At 45.5% G+C, this 16,853-nt stretch overlaps 1 protein-coding gene across 1 annotated transcript in view; it reads right to left on the reverse strand.

Annotated features, from left to right (window-relative positions):
* zeb1b (zinc finger E-box binding homeobox 1b) overlaps positions 1 to 16,853 on the reverse strand; it is a 51,422-nt gene that overhangs the window by 8,056 nt on the left and 26,513 nt on the right. Inside the window, exons 2-5 of the mRNA XM_030756642.1 lie at positions 7,709 to 7,864; positions 2,000 to 2,161; positions 879 to 1,081; positions 515 to 620 (exon numbers count right to left, since the gene is read on the reverse strand). Coding sequence (XP_030612502.1) covers positions 515 to 620; positions 879 to 1,081; positions 2,000 to 2,161; positions 7,709 to 7,864 — 627 coding nt within the window. The remainder of the gene's footprint in view (positions 1 to 514; positions 621 to 878; positions 1,082 to 1,999; positions 2,162 to 7,708; positions 7,865 to 16,853) is intronic.

Raw genomic sequence — 16,853 nt, forward strand, 5'->3', positions numbered from 1 at the left:
GAGAGAAAGAAAGAGGTGTAGGGGGGAGTGGGAGGGAGAGAAACAAATTTCCATTAGTGAATGAAGCTAAATGAGCAAGCTAGGCTATGAGCAGTACGACAGGAAAAGGCTCTAATGCATTTCAATGATGCTTAAACGCTGATGTAATAGCACCAGTGGGAAATGCCCTTCTCTAATTGCTGTCCCATAATGCCAAAAGAAACACAATTACTGCACATTAAGGAAGAGCACACAATGGACTGAAACACAATGAAGGATATCTAAATATGGGGAATTGGCTGAAACAGAAATAAAACATAAATATTGGTTCAGAGGAGACTCAAACATCTGTGGCCAACAGAGACTCACGCTGGGTACACCAGCCCTGCTCACGTGCATGCACATGCCCATTCACAAACACACACACACACACACACACACACACACACACACACACACACACACACACACACACACACACACACACACACACACACAAAATATGCTGCCATGGTGACAGGGGTTGTCCACTCACCACTGTGAATGCGTAGGTGCTCCTTCAGATGGTGCTTGTATTTAAATGCTTTGCCACATTCAGTGCACTTGAATTTACGATTGCCTCCCGACTGTGTGATGTGTCTCTGTCGGGTGAGGGGAAAGGGGTGAGTCAGTGAGATTACACAGGGAAAACACAACCTTTGAACTGCGACTAATTCATGTCATTAATCAATAGAGGGCAAAAGTTCTTGTTTATTTAACCTGTTTGGAAGCTGCTAAGGAAACTGGACTAAGATAGGTAGAGTCAATTTTAACAATCACTACAGCATTATGCAAGCAGGTGTGCTACTGAAACAAGCCATCAGAAATCAGAAAGAAAAGTGTCTGAAGTAAGGTTCTACCTGATCTCGTCCGCTCTTGTGGACCGTCATATGCCTCTCCAGCTGAGCACGGTAGGCAAAGCTGTAGCTGCACTCGGGGCAGCTGAAGCTTTCTTCTGTCTTCTCGTGCCGGTACTTGATGTGCTCCTTCAGAGAGCTGTAACGCTTGTAGCCCCGCGCACAGTACGGGCAGGTGAGCAGCTGAGAGAATGAATCCGGAGTTCCTAGTTGAAAGGAAGGGGAGAGAGTGAGGAGAGGAAAGAAGAAGGGTTTAAAAACTCTTTGATGTTACACGTGGCCTGTTACAGTGAGACTCCTGCTATTTAACCAATCGCTGAGGGATCCTCCCCCACAGGTAAACAGGACACAGGTACCCAAATGGATGATTAATCATCTGTAGCAATGCCTACCTGTCTTTGTAAAGAAAAAAAGAAGAAAAAAAAAAATATATATATATATATATATATATATTTATCAGACTGCATTTTAAGTCTTCTTTTGCACTTGCAGCTTTCAGTCATATTGCAAGATCTATTGTGCATTTGAAGCATTTTAAAACACCCACACACGTGGGGAAAAGTGAGCTTGGTAAACAACGGCTGCCCGTCTGGATCTGAGTTGGTTAACAGAGGGTCTCAGTTGGCCAGCTCCCACACAGGTAAAGCATTACTTTGTTAACAGGTGATGTATTAAGTTTCCCCTGCGGGACAGGTAAGGGCCTCGGGATGGGAATGCACACACATTATCGCTCAGGTAGCTGTGAGTCAGGGCTCACACAGACGTGACAAATTTACTCAGGTGTTGCTTTTTCTCTTCCTCCTCCTCTCCCTATCCCTCCCTCCCTCTCACCTCCCTTTCTTTTTTCCTCTCAGTGGTAGCAGGTAAAAGCCAAAAGCCCGGGAGTCATAAAGGCCCCAGTGTGCTGCACTTAACAAATAGCAGTGTTTGTAATGATGTCGGAAAGTGGTGCTAATGGGGTGGAGTTAACACCTGAGGTGATACACGGAGCAGGTAGAGCCATCGCCTGGGACGAGTAATTACGGGGTAGGTTACTGTTATAGTGTTAGAGCTCAGAAGCTTTGAGATCTGAGGTGGAAAAGTGTGTTTTAGAGTGTGCGATGCTGTGCAGTGATGCCCTATACCATTCTCATCATGGACGCTGGTGTCGGGAGTGCCCTGACGTTGAGGCTCGTCATCCGGGGCCTCCGGGTAAATGACGGCTGTGTCTCCTTGCTGGAGCATCTCCTCTACCAGGGCGTCTGTGCTCACGTCATCCTCGCCATCCGTAACACAATCCTCCTTTACTGTGAAGGCACAAACACACAGCGATTACAACCTTGACTGCAGAAAGAGATTATTGATTACCTTGTTATTTCGACACCTTTTTCTGTTGATGCATGTCATACATATAAACCTTAACCTTTGTATATGAAATGCAATAATCCAATAATGTCAAAACGAGTGTCATGACTGAACTGAGTCCTACTTGCCTGGAATGATGTGTGCAGTGTTAAGGGAAAAATCACAACATCCTGAATGCTGCACTTCACAATAGGATGAGAAACTAATTAACATCAAAGGCCAGAGGCTACTGTATGAACATCATGCTCTTTGTTAGAGGTAGATGGAAAGCCTCTGTTCTCTATGTACTTGTTGAGACTGGGACTGATAATTAGGTGATGAATCTTGTCCTGATGCATTGCAGCAGACAGACATTTCACAGGACCACACACACACACACACACACACACACACACACACACACACACACACACACACACACACACACACACACACAAACAAATAGCTCTGTGTTCTCTGGAGAGGCTTGGCCTTTAGACTGTGCTTAATATTCCAGCAAATGAGAAGCTGTATGTGAGAGCAGAGCGCCTTCTTTCTCCACATCACATGAGCCCGACCAGCTAGTAACAAGCACTAATTACCAAGCTGCGGCTTATAGGAAGTGTAACCTGAGGATGGACTTGGGGGTGCATGAAAGCTTCCTTCCTTCTTTCTATCTCTGCTCTTGCAGCGCTTCCTGAAGTGGCTGCCGGAACCAGGTATAGCATGTCAGCTATTAAACAGGAGCATTATTCCTTTGTGGATATGTTAGCATGCCTGTGTGTGTCTTTACAGTAAATAATTAGAATGGTGAGCTATGAGCTAAAAGCAAAGTTAGCCTACTGTGCTGGTGTTTACTGGGCAGATGTTTTATGGCTTGATTTAAGCTCTCCGCCTGCTTAGTGGAGATTTGAGAATTGTGTTTTGTGAATTGTGAGTGTGCTGAAAGACGGGGCCAGCTGTTTTCTCCTCAGAGAAGGGAACAGGTGTAGCACTTCATGACTCGCCGACGCACAGTGAATACCAGCACTCTTACACACAGCCTCACTCCAGCTTCCTCTGGTGCACCTTAACAAAGCTGTGAAACAATATGAGTGCGCTCATTTGTTGCTATGGTTATTAAAGACCGTTTGAAGAAACCTCCCATCCTGGAACGAGCCCGTGGGAGATAAAATAGAGAAAGAGGCGGTCGGCTGATGAGTGTGTGCATGTGTGTGTGTGTAAAGCAGAAGCCAGCAGCAGGTGCTGAGAAAGTCTAATCGAGGAATTCTCATCCCACATTAGGGGGCTACAAACCCCCTGAATATCACTCAGCTTTTCTCCCATGACCTCAGCAGCATCTGTAACACCCGGCAGACATGTTTACCCCATTTTTCATAGCAGGAGAAATCATTTAGCATTTTGGGAAATGGCTTTCTGGCTAAGGGTTAGCTGAGAAAATCAATACCTAGCATTGCTCCAATGAGTTTAAAAAAAAAAAAAGCCTACCAAAGCAGAGGTGAGCTAAATTAACCACCTCCCACTCAGCAAAAAGTCATTCAAAAGACAACTTTGCCAGACATCTGAACTACACTGAGATTTAGTGAAAAAGTGAAAGGTGCAAAGATGCAGAGAAAAAGAAATCCTTTCCCATCTAACTTTGGTCATAAAGATGAATCACATCCTTCTGTGCTTATCCAGCTAGTTGAGCCTATCCCAGTGGACCGGTCTATCACAAGGCTAAACCAGACTCATTAACATGGTCACATCCACACTTCCAGAAACTCCACTGGAAAAGAGCACAACTAACCAGCACCGCACAGAGACATAACACACAACTGTGAGACACACCTGAAGTCCATACACTGTACTTAAAACATCTGAGTGCTACATATTCACAGAATGGGTATGTGAGGGTTAGATGTAGCTTTGTTACAAACTTTATTTTGAAGACTTTTTGTATCCCCAAAAGCATCTCTAAATATGTATGATAATAAATCTGGACTCAGGCTGGTTTAAAAGTGATAAAGTAGCCAGTATTGGGCTAGATGAGAGCTGGATATATCCAGCTAACTGCAGCCTACTGATAGACCAATCAATTATTTTATTAATGACAATGTCTATTTGTATCTTTAGAGGCTACCATGATATTTGATGGCCAATCCAGATGCAAAGACTCTGGCCTATTTTTAAAAACCATGTTCATGCTAGGTGTGATCTAAACAGAATTGAAACTTCCAACTCTGAGTTTATACACAATGGACTCAAAATACGACTCCTCACCTTTCATGTTTTGCTGGTTGGGCTGTAATTATATTTTAATTGCTATATTGGGGCTAATAAGGTCTAAAATCATCACTGAACAAATCTAATGGACTCATTTTAATGGCTAAATAAAGGCCGTGACTCGATGATCTGAATTAGCCCAGAAAACAACTGAAAGACATGAGAGCACTGGTTTAAAGTGAAAGCAGATTTTTCAGTTATTTTGACAAAAGACGTGTCACATGTGGCAAAGTGATGATCCGACAGCGCATCAGCGCTTTGCCACAGCGAGATGGGTTTAGCTCCCATCTTGTGCTTAAAGGGAGCATCCAAACACACCTTTAGGCTACCAAATGTTAAGCATGTGTGAAGTAGAGTCCCAGTTGGGAGTTTGTGTTGCAAAGGTATGACAAGCTGTTGTTTTCACTCCTTGTGTTTCTCTCAGCTCTTTGTTAGGTACAGAGCCCAGCCAGAAGGGTTCACGGGCTTTGCTGAGGCGGCTCCACGTTATCAGGCTGCTCCCCTGCTATGAAACATCACACATAGGCCATTTATGTTGCTGACACAGGGATGTGAATGCACCACTGCACAAGTGGAAAATGAGTTTAAAAAAAAAAAGGCTCCAGATCTCGGCCCCTGTGAGGTTGTAGCAGGACGCTCTGTTGCAGCTCTCATCTAAAAAAAGTATTTATTTATTGCACAGTGTAACCCGACTGCAGCACATCTTACAACAAAATCACCAGACCACCCACTCTCTGCTCTTCTCTTTCCCTCGCTCCCTTCTCTGCCCACATCTCTGCAACAAGATACAACTCTATCCCCTGATGCATTTCCTGCCCTGGCCAACCTTTGCTCCCGCTGCTTCCTGTGGTCGTGCATCCAGACCCGTCCGTAGATTCTATCTTGGATGGGAGATGCATATCAGCAATCAGAATTCACAAAAGCATTCATTAGAAAAGATGTTCCACTTTATCTCCCGACAGCAGGAGAAGGGATGTGAGGTGTTTCCAAGTCCAGAATGATTTGCTTATCCTTGGCTTAGTGCTATCAAACATTTGTGTTCTGAGTCTCCACTGGACAGTCTTTCTAACCCCTCAGGAAAGTCTTCCTTTCCTGTGCAAAAGGGGGGGCTCTGTTTTAATGTCACATGATGTGAATGCACTGTGGGCATTCATGTGCATACGTGAAGCCATAGAAAACCACAAAATGGATCAAATATTGCATAGCATCAAATATTGTCTCTGCGTATTAGGCCAACAGTGAGGAAACAGTATCAAAGGGAGGGAGAGCCTTGCAACTTCAAAGCACTACATACAGCAGTGCAGCTAACAGACAGTCCACCCAGCTATCTGAAGACTGTATTTCCACAGCCTTTCAGTGTCACGTAGTGCCACTGCAGCCTCACCATATCAAAGCTCTCCAGCTCCACCCTACCCATTCTCTGAGATGTAATCTCACTCCTCAAGTTGTTAAATGTAAAGCAGAGGGCCTCCCAGGTCACCGCTCTCTTTACCTTTCCCTCCCCAAGAGTTAGTCAGCCTGTCCTTAGAGGAGAGCAGACTGCAGTTTACTGCAACAATACTGTGCTGCTCCACAATCATTTAGGAGTGAATGAGTAATGACAGCGAGCAGGGGACCCATGATACCGTATAATCAAGAGGAATGATTCCCAACAAGAGAAACGGTGAGGGAGTGTATGAGGAGGTAGAGAAAGGAAAGGAGAGATGGTAAAGTAAGTGCAAAAAAACAACCTTTTTTCAGCTTTGGAGAGTAGCAGTCTCTGGAGACGGGGTGTCGAGGCTTTAATTTGAAGCAAACCAGGCTATGCTGAGGAGAAGACTAGTGGGTGGTGGTCACTTTTTCAAGGCTGCATCAGATACTCTGTTCTCAGGAGTGCAAACCAACAGAGGGAGGGATGAAGGGATGAGAGACGAAAGACGTGGGTTTGTTTAAAGGACTGCGGCTTTCCCAGCGTTTCATCAGTCCGATCCAGAGCGACAGCTAAGATGCTGCTTGATGTATGAGACTGAGTGTGTGTGTGTCTGTGTGTGTGTGTGTGTGTGTTTGTACATGAGTGAAGGCAAAAGAAAATATGCCTGATCAGGCATAACTGTGGAGCGCTGCCAGCTCACTGAGCTGTTTCTGTGTAACTCATGCTTTTGAAGTGTTTAATGTTCACAAGCCAGGGCCAAGACCAATGACATTATTCTTCCTCCAACTTTCCCTTGATGCGAGGAAGTGCAGCTGGAGAGCAGCGATGAGAATGACAGCATCGCCTTGGGAATAGGTGGCTGTAGTGTGCACAGATCTGTGGTTTGACTGCACGTAAGTTTGCCTGTGTGACCGAAACCATGCAACAGAAACTGAAGGCTGCTCATTGCAGAGAAATTTCTGAAAACAAATTTTTAAAAAAATCCCTCCTTAAACTGAAAGCGATCTGTTACTGGACATTTTCTCTCGAGCTCTGACTAAACTGAAGCCTCCTTTCTGTTTCACATATCTCTCACCCGTGGAAACTATAAAAAAATACTAAACAGCACAACAGCCTAAAATGCTGAATATCTAACTGCCAGTGCCACAAGTGTGAATACAGATTTATGTGCACATGCAGTGTGAGGTCAGTGGCTCAGAGGCCTTGAGCCCAGGTTGAAACACCAACATCCTTCAGCACCTGCAATTGTTGTTTAGTGGGGGTAGGGGGGCGTTGTGACGTCAGCCCCTTCCTGTGGCAGCGAGCTGCCTCTGATGTCACTTCCACATGCTTTGAGGTAAAAAGAAGTTCACGGCGGCCCCGCCAATGCCCACCAGTGCCATAAAGTACTCCACTGGCTCTGTGGGCCACAAAGTTATTTTCTCTGCTTGAAGGTCTCTCCCTCTGTTGGCATTGTCTTTGTTTAATATCATGCTTCCTGCCTAGCTGGATGTAGTACCTGTTTCCTTACGCTCTGTTTCACAATGAGACAAAGCCTGGTACTTAACTGTGTACAGATGTCAGAGAGGCCTTTCTTAACTTAGCTTACAGCCCACTGGCTGAGGTCAAAATAACAGCAAACATGCAGTTGTTTCAGCAAACAACCATTTGCTAAAATAAGTGTGGCACGAATACCAGTCAAGCAGGAAATCAGATCCAACGAGCACTTGCACTGAACTTTTTCCCAGTGCAAAAAATGGAATCGGTTTCAGAAGGAGGCCGAGGTGGTTGGTAGGAAGATGAGGTGTGTGCTTGCATCCTTCGAAACAATTACCAGCGCACCCCACATTCTTACCTCGGTCCCAGCAGTGCTCCCTAGGGTGCTCATCATCTGGCAGGGTGCTTTCGCAGTCGGCCCCGTCTGCCAGGCTGCCTTCCTCCTCCACGATGTGCAGCTTGTCCTCGTCATCTGAGTCTGAGCCGGCTTCCACCACATTATTGTAGTTAGTCACTGGAAAAAGAGAAATGAGGGAAGACATCAGAACAACTGGTGCATTTTTTTAAAGGAGAGTGAAGAAGCTGCTGGAGCAGTACCAAAATATTTGACAATTTGGACATTTGTTAATTGGATATGGTAATTATGGGATCCATATTGTAATCTGGTGCTCCGATATACTCAAATATTCAACTATTCAGATATCTGATTGTAGGCTAGGTATTTTTTATTTTTTTTTGGGACTCAGATTTGTTTTTAATGTGGAAATATAAAACTCGCAGCAGTATTCGTCACTGTTGCCACTTTTCATACACATTTTGGCAGATTTTTTCCTAAAAAAAATAATCCGTGTACAGTATCCTGAGCAGCTCTGTCTCTGTTTTGCTCTTTGAGTGAGCGAGCAGCGAGGCTTCAAACAGTGACAGAGAGCAGCAGTTCACACTGTGAGAGAAAAAAGTAAGAGACCTTCTATTGTTGTGTTTAACTTATGCATGGGGATTTTGCTGTGGTTGTAAAATCATACACGAGTCTGATGGGCAAAGCTTCCATTATTTGCTGTTGATTAGTGCCAGGAGCTACACACATTTAGTATTTTTTATTAAGATAATAAGTGGTGTGCTGTATGTGCTGTGTTTATGGGCACTGAATGTGAAAGGATCCAGCGAGGTTAAATATATGTACTATGTCATTTAAATGTCAAAACTATTAAAGGGAATGGCTGGTGGAGGAGGAGGAGGAGGGGGCAGGGAGCTGCAAAGACCAGTTAAACAAACCCAACCCAATAACCCAGGCTAAATAGATTAGATGAAACTTAAAATGACCCCTTCGGGAATGAGGGTTGTTAAAGCCCGAGAGAATAAAACCGCACACAGTGAACGAGGGGCTGTTAAAAATAATGTCATGGAAGTTTTTGATGCTCTGTGTAGTAAAAATCGAAGAGATCTGAATCCAACAGAGAAGACAAACTTCGGAACAACAGGCTCCGTGTAGCAGAGAAACAGAGAAAATTCACACTTGCGCACACACACACACTGAAGCAGCGTGTGAGATCATTAGATTGCAGGATGAAGTGGTGTGTGTGCTGCGTGGGAGTCGGTGTGACCTGGTCGGGCTGAAGGAGCCAGGAGACACTGAGACAGCCAGCCTACAGAGAGGGTTATTACGGGGAGTAAATTTTCCTGACCCACTGTCTGTTTCACATTTGTGTGTATGTTTGTGTGTGTGTGTGCGTGTGTTTGTGTGTGTGTGAGCGCTGACTGTGTGCTCCTGTGTCTTCTTTTCATTTCCACCATCTCTCAATTCCACCTGTGCTACTTCCACCCACTCTCCGTCCATTTCTCCCCCTCCCCTCCTCCTCCTCCATCCCTCTGTTCCACTGAGAGAGCTACAGATCCTCTCGGAGGCCAAATCAATTCTCCAGTGAGAGCAGCCCAGTCAGCAGAGGGCCCGGGCTGCGGCGCTCAAACTACCTCTCCGGCTACTTCATCTCACATCACACAACACGCTCACACACACATCACCTGCATTCACTCACTGAATATGCACTGTGAGTACAAAGCACCTGAACATTTTTTTTTTCCTTCACTCTCCCCATCCCCACTCGCCCACCTCTTTCTGAAGTGGCTGCAAATTTGTCAGGAGGAGGCGTATCCAGGAGAATCGTGAGCCTCTATTTCAATCAATGAGAATTGTTTCGGCGAGGTCTCACTCTTTCTTGCTTTTGCATTGTGTGGGTCATTACGACTGGTTCATATTCACACGGACTCAGTAAATGTGCAAAGGTTCAGGCTCAGGGGGGAGGCGAGGAGGGAAGGAGGTGTGGGGGTGGGAGGGATAAAAGGTGGCTGAGGAGGGAGGGAGAAGCGATGTTATTCTGCGAGTCATTCCACAGGGTCATCACTGCTGTGCCGCAGCTGCGAAATCCTATCGGGGTTCATCAGGAGAACTATTTCACTCCCAGCCTTTTTCCCCGCTCTCACACCGCAATAGTTTCTCTTTTTCTTTACCGTGATGTGAACATCATTGTAGTTTCAAGAGATACATTCAGCAGGGTGTTGCACATCCTTTGGCTCTGCTGTCCAGGATACATCCTATAATCTATTTAAAGTTCTTGACAGGCAAGAACAATTGAAGCCACAAAGCTGGGATCCCATTCAAATAAAGTGATAATTAATGAGCTCCACATAGCATTGCTATGTATGAACCACTCTGCATTGGTTCTTCTCTCTTGTCTGCCTAACAATGCCAAACTCTCTCTTTGCTGTAAGAGCGACACTGCCAGGGATTGTCCGTTCAGGGTGCAGCACTTCATTGGGAAACAGAAGCTACTTTGGGATGAATCTGAGAGGCTGTAGGACCACAGCCACTCAGGTGTGGAGCTGAGGTCAGCGATTACAAAGCCAACATGCTCTGCCTGGCAGTGTCAAAAGAAAATGATCAACTATAAAGCTGTAGAGAGAAAATCAATGTGCTGGCGTGTGCAGATGGGGAGGTGGCGGTGAGCAGGACAATAAAAGCAGCAAAGTACAGCAAATGGGGTGAGAGATAGAAGTAGAGGATGGCGGGTGCTCTTTGTGTGTCTGTGTGTGTGTGTGTCTGTGTGTGTGTGTGTGTCTGTGTGTGTGTGTGTGTGTGTGTGTGTGTGTGTGTGTGTGGGGCGGGGGGTGCACAACCATTTTCCTGCGCCAAATGGTTGGCGGTGTTGAAACAAAAGTGTGTGTTCCAACAGGAGATGTAACACCTAGCATCAACAAAGGCTGCGGTCCCTTCTGGCTGACCAGGCTGAGCGTTTGGACAGCTGGCTTCATTAGCGCTAGCATGCTAGCACACAACAGGAGGACGACTCCTACGCATCTGAGAGAGAGAAAAAAGTGCTGGTAGGTGGAGGAGGTGAAGAGCTTTACTTCTTAAAGTTTGTTTATTCTAGCCTTCAATGTGTGGAACACCTGAGAAAATAACAGCCTTTAACCATGGCTGTGGCCTGAAGATGGCCTGATACTCCTTGGTGTAGATCAAATTTTCACCATCCTCATGCCCTGACTATACAGGTGCCTACGTAGGTGTGACCTACAAAAACCTCTTAGTTACAACTGTTCACATCACTTAAGCATGCTACAGATAAATGGCTGGAGCTGCTCAGTAATACTTTGGTAAAAGGCTAAAGCCAAAGTTGCTCGAGTTTCTCCAGCCTCGCCATCACTCGTCACCCTCCTTCCCCATATGCAAAGTTCCCAGAGTCTTTTGAAAGACAGTGCCAGGCAGTCTGTGTCAGCCACACTTAAATAAGCTTGCTGGAGGGAGAGAGAGGCCTGTCTTGTTATGACACCTGCCAGGCTGTATCAATTACTGGCAAAGGACTGATGACTGGGTGGGTTACTCCCAAAACAGGTCCAGTGTTACTCCGTTGGATCACCTTGGCAGACATGTCGTCACTGATCTGTCAGCAGCACAGAACATTGAGTGCCACATGTCCCTGAACGCAGGTTCATTTTTGTTGGTCCTGTATGAGTACTTACTGTCCTGTAATTGTGTAAACATGCTGGCTCTTATTCTAGGTTCTTTCTATTTAATCCTGGCCTGATTGATGAATAAGGAGGAGGAGTACTTTGTGCAGTTTATGCTCTGCCACACCGAGGTGTGTCAGATAGGAATGGCAGTATCTCAGCCTTGTTGGGAGGTTGCTATCTCTGTGCTTTGGGGCCCTGAAGGTGTGAGTGACTGGCTTAAAAAGTGAGTGTTAGGTCTGGACACAGACACAGCCTGTGAACAAACATATTTTCATCTGAAGTAAGCTTTAATCTTGATTTATTGCCTATGAGGATATCTGTAAGGAACCTATAGCTCTTCTTTGCTGATTGACACCCCCGTGTACCAGAGTGTGTAGGAGCTATGTCTGGAATGTCCAACCAAAACACTTTTCTCAGTGTTTGGCTCTTAAAGAGACAGATCAAAGGGTGTGTTCTCTCCCTGCTGCTAATTTCAGTCAACTGACTGACACGTATTGTGAGCTCTGCTGTAGTTCTGCTTGTGATTAGACAGATTGACTCACAGTGAGCAGCAGCAACTCTTTGTCTGCCCTTTTACCTCTCTTCTGTCTCTATATTTAGCTTTGGTACAGGCTCCCTCATTGAGGTACGCCACTTATCTCATTTGGAGCTCAGGGCCAGGCAGGCAGCGGTGAAACTACCACAGGCATCCTCAAAGAGGACAGACTCTGCCGTCACACAGTCTGCCCTTGCGGCTCTGCAATGCCATTTTCTCAGGGAAGCCAACCACTACAAAAAAACCCCAGCTTGAACCAAAGTAAAACAAAGCCGTGCCATTCAAAACCTCAAGTATGCCGTCTCAAGGTGAGGCGCCTCATGCAGCATTGAGGTAAACGCTGCTGGTTTTGTTAAAACAACAGCCATCCTCCCACAGAGTCAGGAAGGTCAACTTAAGTGGCGATAACAAAACAAAAGAATTGGGGATTTTTATGGTAAGCTTGCTCACAGGCTGCTTCAAACCCTGCTAAACAGTCCAGGTCAGACAAAGGCTGACCTGGACTGCTTGGTTTGAGAGATATAACTATGAGCACATAACAGGATCCCTTCACACCAATTAGTTTAGCTGTAGAGGACACTAGAGGTCTCTAAAGCCTGTTTTCTATCAAGAACCCCTCCTTTACCAGCTTGTTTCTCCATAGATTCACACGGCACAACACGCAGCTCCAAATGACTCTTACTCACTGCTCTAAGCAAGGCTTGGAAGGTAAAAAAACAAAAAAAACAACCAAAAAACAGAAGCACTAGTATGGCCTAAGATAGGAATAGCTAGCAGACCTGAGAATTAGTCACTTTTAATGCAGTTCTGTATTTACTTGTGGGACCGCGAGAAATAAAAAATATTCCCTAGATGAATTTTGGGCAAATAGCAATACATACACAAATAAGATTACAACATCTGTCAAAACACTCCAACAACCTGTGGCGCAGAGCTCTTCACAGGGCTTACTTTAGCGGTGAGCTGGAAGACAATGGGCTTTTGTCTTACTAATGACACTGATCTAGGTTTTAGCACGTGAGCTAATGAGCCTCTGTGGGTCACTCGGCTCTCGTCTGATGAGCACTTTCCATGATAACACTAATCCTAATGGAGGCTATTGTCCTCTTAATCTGCATGATGACACTTGGAAGTGTAAAGGTGGGTGTTAATGAGTGTAAAGAAAAGCCAAAAAAGGGCTTTGCTTGTTAGGCCACATGCTTTTATTGGTCAGAGTTAGTCCTAATAACACTGCTGTACGTAAATGACATCCAGATAAGTGTGCATGCACTGAGGGGGAGTCTGAGGCTGTTCAGAGTACGGTGATGGTATTTCTCTCCAGGGATAATGATGAGCCACACACATTCTGTTACACTGGGTGTCTGTAGTGAGTTGCTGCTTCTGGCTCCTCTCAGCTCTTCTAAATAAGGCCAGGTGGGCTGGTAGAGACCAGAGGGTGTCTTCACACCACACACACTCACTCACACACACACACACACACACACACACACACACATATACATATACACAGGGACACACACAAAGTCCACAGCAATGCCCTGCCACCAAGTTTACACTAGTCTTCCAGCCCATGTTTATGTTGGCGGTGAGACGGCCCCATCCAAGGTAATAGTACTTGTACACCTAAGTGAGTGTGTGCTCTGAATGTGGCTGTTAAAAATTACGCCTATGTTGAAGGATTTTAATTATTACAGGTGATTGTCAGTGAAGAAAGCGATGAACTGTTTGAGGGTTAACACATTTATGTAACACACAAAAAAAACCCTCAAAAATATCCAAAGAAAGAAGAAAACCTCAGCAAACACACACACCTAAACACTATGCTACCCACTTCCAGTATCTCCGAACCCTCCCTCTGTCCATCAGTGAAGAGGCCTGTTCTCTAACACTCAGCAGGTCTGTGGTGAGAAAATGCAAACTCTCTCAGCCAGTCCAACCATATACAGCACAGGCAGGTGACGGGGAGGCAGTGATGTAGGAGTTGGGTAAGTGGGAGGGGGGGGGGGGCATAGAGGTGAGGAGAGGAAACATCTGCTGTAGATTCTGGTAAAACCTGCAGTCACGCTTCCAGCAACCACCTTCTTTCTGCTCTCTTTTACCTCTCTGCTCCTTTTTTTAGGCTCTTCACGGTTGATCCGTCACTGTTTTTCCCCTTTTTCAACCACCAGGCCAGCAAAACTGTTTTACCTGAGTGACACTATTTTATTACTCCTCACTTCTGACTGCACAGGAAAACACCTCAAACAAAGAAACATTGCACCAAAATTGCAACATAAATATTTAGGCATCACAAAAAAAACCTTTAGCACACACCTGGGTAAACTGCTGTTTTCCTTCTGTTAGCGGCTGTTTTAAGTTAAGTGCAACAGCAGCAATGGCAGACAACTGAACACAAACCTGGCTAATGTTGTGTTAGCCTTCGTCAAATCTCACTGCGGCGTCGCAGGCGGAATGAAACGTCCCTGTCACCTCTGCTGTCAGACTCCATTCAGGCTGCATGTACAGACTGATGAGTTTGGAAAGCTGCACAGTGCTATATTGGTGGTGTTCTGCTTTCATTTTGCCAATTTGTATGTCTGGGCTTGACATTTGGAGTGGAGGCTCTGTGAGGATATTATTAGCGCGGCTGCCTGAAGGTATTCACCCTGTTTAAATGTAGCCAGCTACATTAGGAGCATCAAACTTCATTACACGGCTTGTTTCCTTTTTCTCCAGCCACTTCAGCATTAATGGCAGCAGCACGACTGGGTCAGCAGATGTCATTTGAGCAAAGACAACTAAATTTAAGGAAATTGGGGGGGCGGGGGGGTAGCAAGACCCCCAGTGCTCTACACTGGGCTAGAGATGGGTTGCAAAGCAGCTTGCAGAGGCAAAACAACTGCAGGCAGGCACACCCTGGATGTGTAGAAAGGTATCAGCTGATGTGGCTGCAATTGAGCATGAGCTTGACTTAGTGGCTTGCCACAGCTAACACACCCACGTGGTATCGTTTTAGTTTCCATACTCAGAGTTTTTACCTGAGTGAGGAAACTAAGCAGGATTGGTTTGCATAAATATTTACTTGTTACCTTACTTAGCAGAAGTCTGCATTTATTATATCTGTCCATCTGATGAACAAAAATATAATTTATATTTGAGTTAATTAAACTCCACTTTAAAAAAACAATATAAATATTTATTTTACAAACTTGGTTATTTTCCTTTGGGAGAAAACCAAAACCTCTTTGGGGTCAGGCAAATTTTTTGCAACTGCAAGATTGTGGCCTCACAGCTTGGCTAGAGCACAATGAGGTGTGTGTTTAAATATATGCAATGAGCAGTGATGATGTTATCCAACCTGGTTGTGTAGTGCAGGCCTATATTAGGTTAGTGTAGCACAGGGCTGTTGCATTTTAGGAGCAGGTGACTGGACATTCCTGCCTGTATTAGGCTTGACAGTTTACTGTGGGGGAGTGCAGAGCAGGGAGAATTACACTGGCCTCTGAAGAGGGAGGGAGGGAGGTGCATGGTCAAGCAATTCTCCAGCTGAAAAACCTCATTAAATCTTGCTTACCTGTAAGCATACCTTACTGCACAGACTCATCACTGCTAACTTCAGTTCATTAAACACGAAAGAACATTCAGCCATCAGCACTGTCACGTTCACACTTCTCAGTTCTTCGCTGTGGCCACGAAGGCGTTTACAATGTAGATTAATATTGAGAATGCCAGTCAGCAGAGAGAGAGAGAGATGTGCACACACAACAGAAAGAGGGCAGAAGAGGTAAACAGACGGGAATGGTGGCAAGGTGGGAGGACAGGAACTGCTAATGGCTTAAAAAGACAAAGCTGGGCTGTCACATGTGATGCTCATATGAACTGATGGCTGCCCCGAGGAGGGAGTGACATAAACTGTCAGACAGACTGACATGAAAAAAGAGAGAGGAAGCAGAGGGGAGATGAAGGAGGAAAATTAAGTGAATAGTAAAAATAAAATAAATGAAAGCAAGAGACAACAAAGGGAGTGGCAGGAGGAAAGGGGTACAACCCAAAAGAGTAAGAGCAAGGGACAACATTTGTGTTGGTGCATGAGTGCCTTGGTAAAGGTCAGGTGTTGACGCTGTGGCTCTGCCTGACAGATGTCTCATTGAGGGGACAGGCTGCAGGGCAACAGACAGCACATACACACACAGACACACACACACTTATCCACATTTGTACACACATTCATGGACAGGTGGGAGTGCAGAAATAACCCAGAAGTTCCCTTTTGTTCATTGGTTGCATCTAATTTTACAACCCTTGCAAGTTCCCCATTTATAGCAATCAGCAGGTTAACACACCTCAGTGCAGATCCATGTTGACAACCTACTGTGGCTTCACTAATACTGACACTAACACGCAAAAGTGCACTGAGAGCTCTTCCTTTTTGATGAAAATGCTTCTCTTTGTAGCATTTCGACAACAGCTAACCACTCTCCCATTTCCAGAATGTGAGCTCTGTCACAAGACTCCAGAGGCCAAACGTCCTGTGCAACCCCTGACACACACGGCGCGTAATCAAAGGCGCCGCCTGAGGCCACTGCACAGTTGTCACAGTGGCTTCTTCTTATTCGTGTAAAGTGGGGAGAGAAAGGGGTTAACGCCGTAAACTTGCATTCACAAAAGCTCTTTTGTCACCTCCACTAACAACCCCCATCCCCTCCACAACGTCCTTTCCTTTCTCCCCAGGCAAAATGGCCTTTCCCTGTGTGATCAGGAACGGTTTGCCCCCTTTCCTACGACAACAGCCCCTCAGGCGAACAGAGCTGAAGAGCAGTCAACCAGTAGCACTCACACCATTACCCTGCTGTTAGACGAACATGAGGGTTGACTACAGACGGCCTGTCAGATGGACAGCTACCAAAATCTGTCTTGCTAAACCAGGCGAGAAGGAATGTGTACATGTGTGTGTATACGTGATGCAAGACTTCATCTAAACCAT

This window comes from Archocentrus centrarchus, chromosome 20 (assembly GCF_007364275.1).
Source record: "Archocentrus centrarchus isolate MPI-CPG fArcCen1 chromosome 20, fArcCen1, whole genome shotgun sequence".
Lineage (NCBI taxonomy): Eukaryota > Metazoa > Chordata > Actinopteri > Cichliformes > Cichlidae > Archocentrus > Archocentrus centrarchus.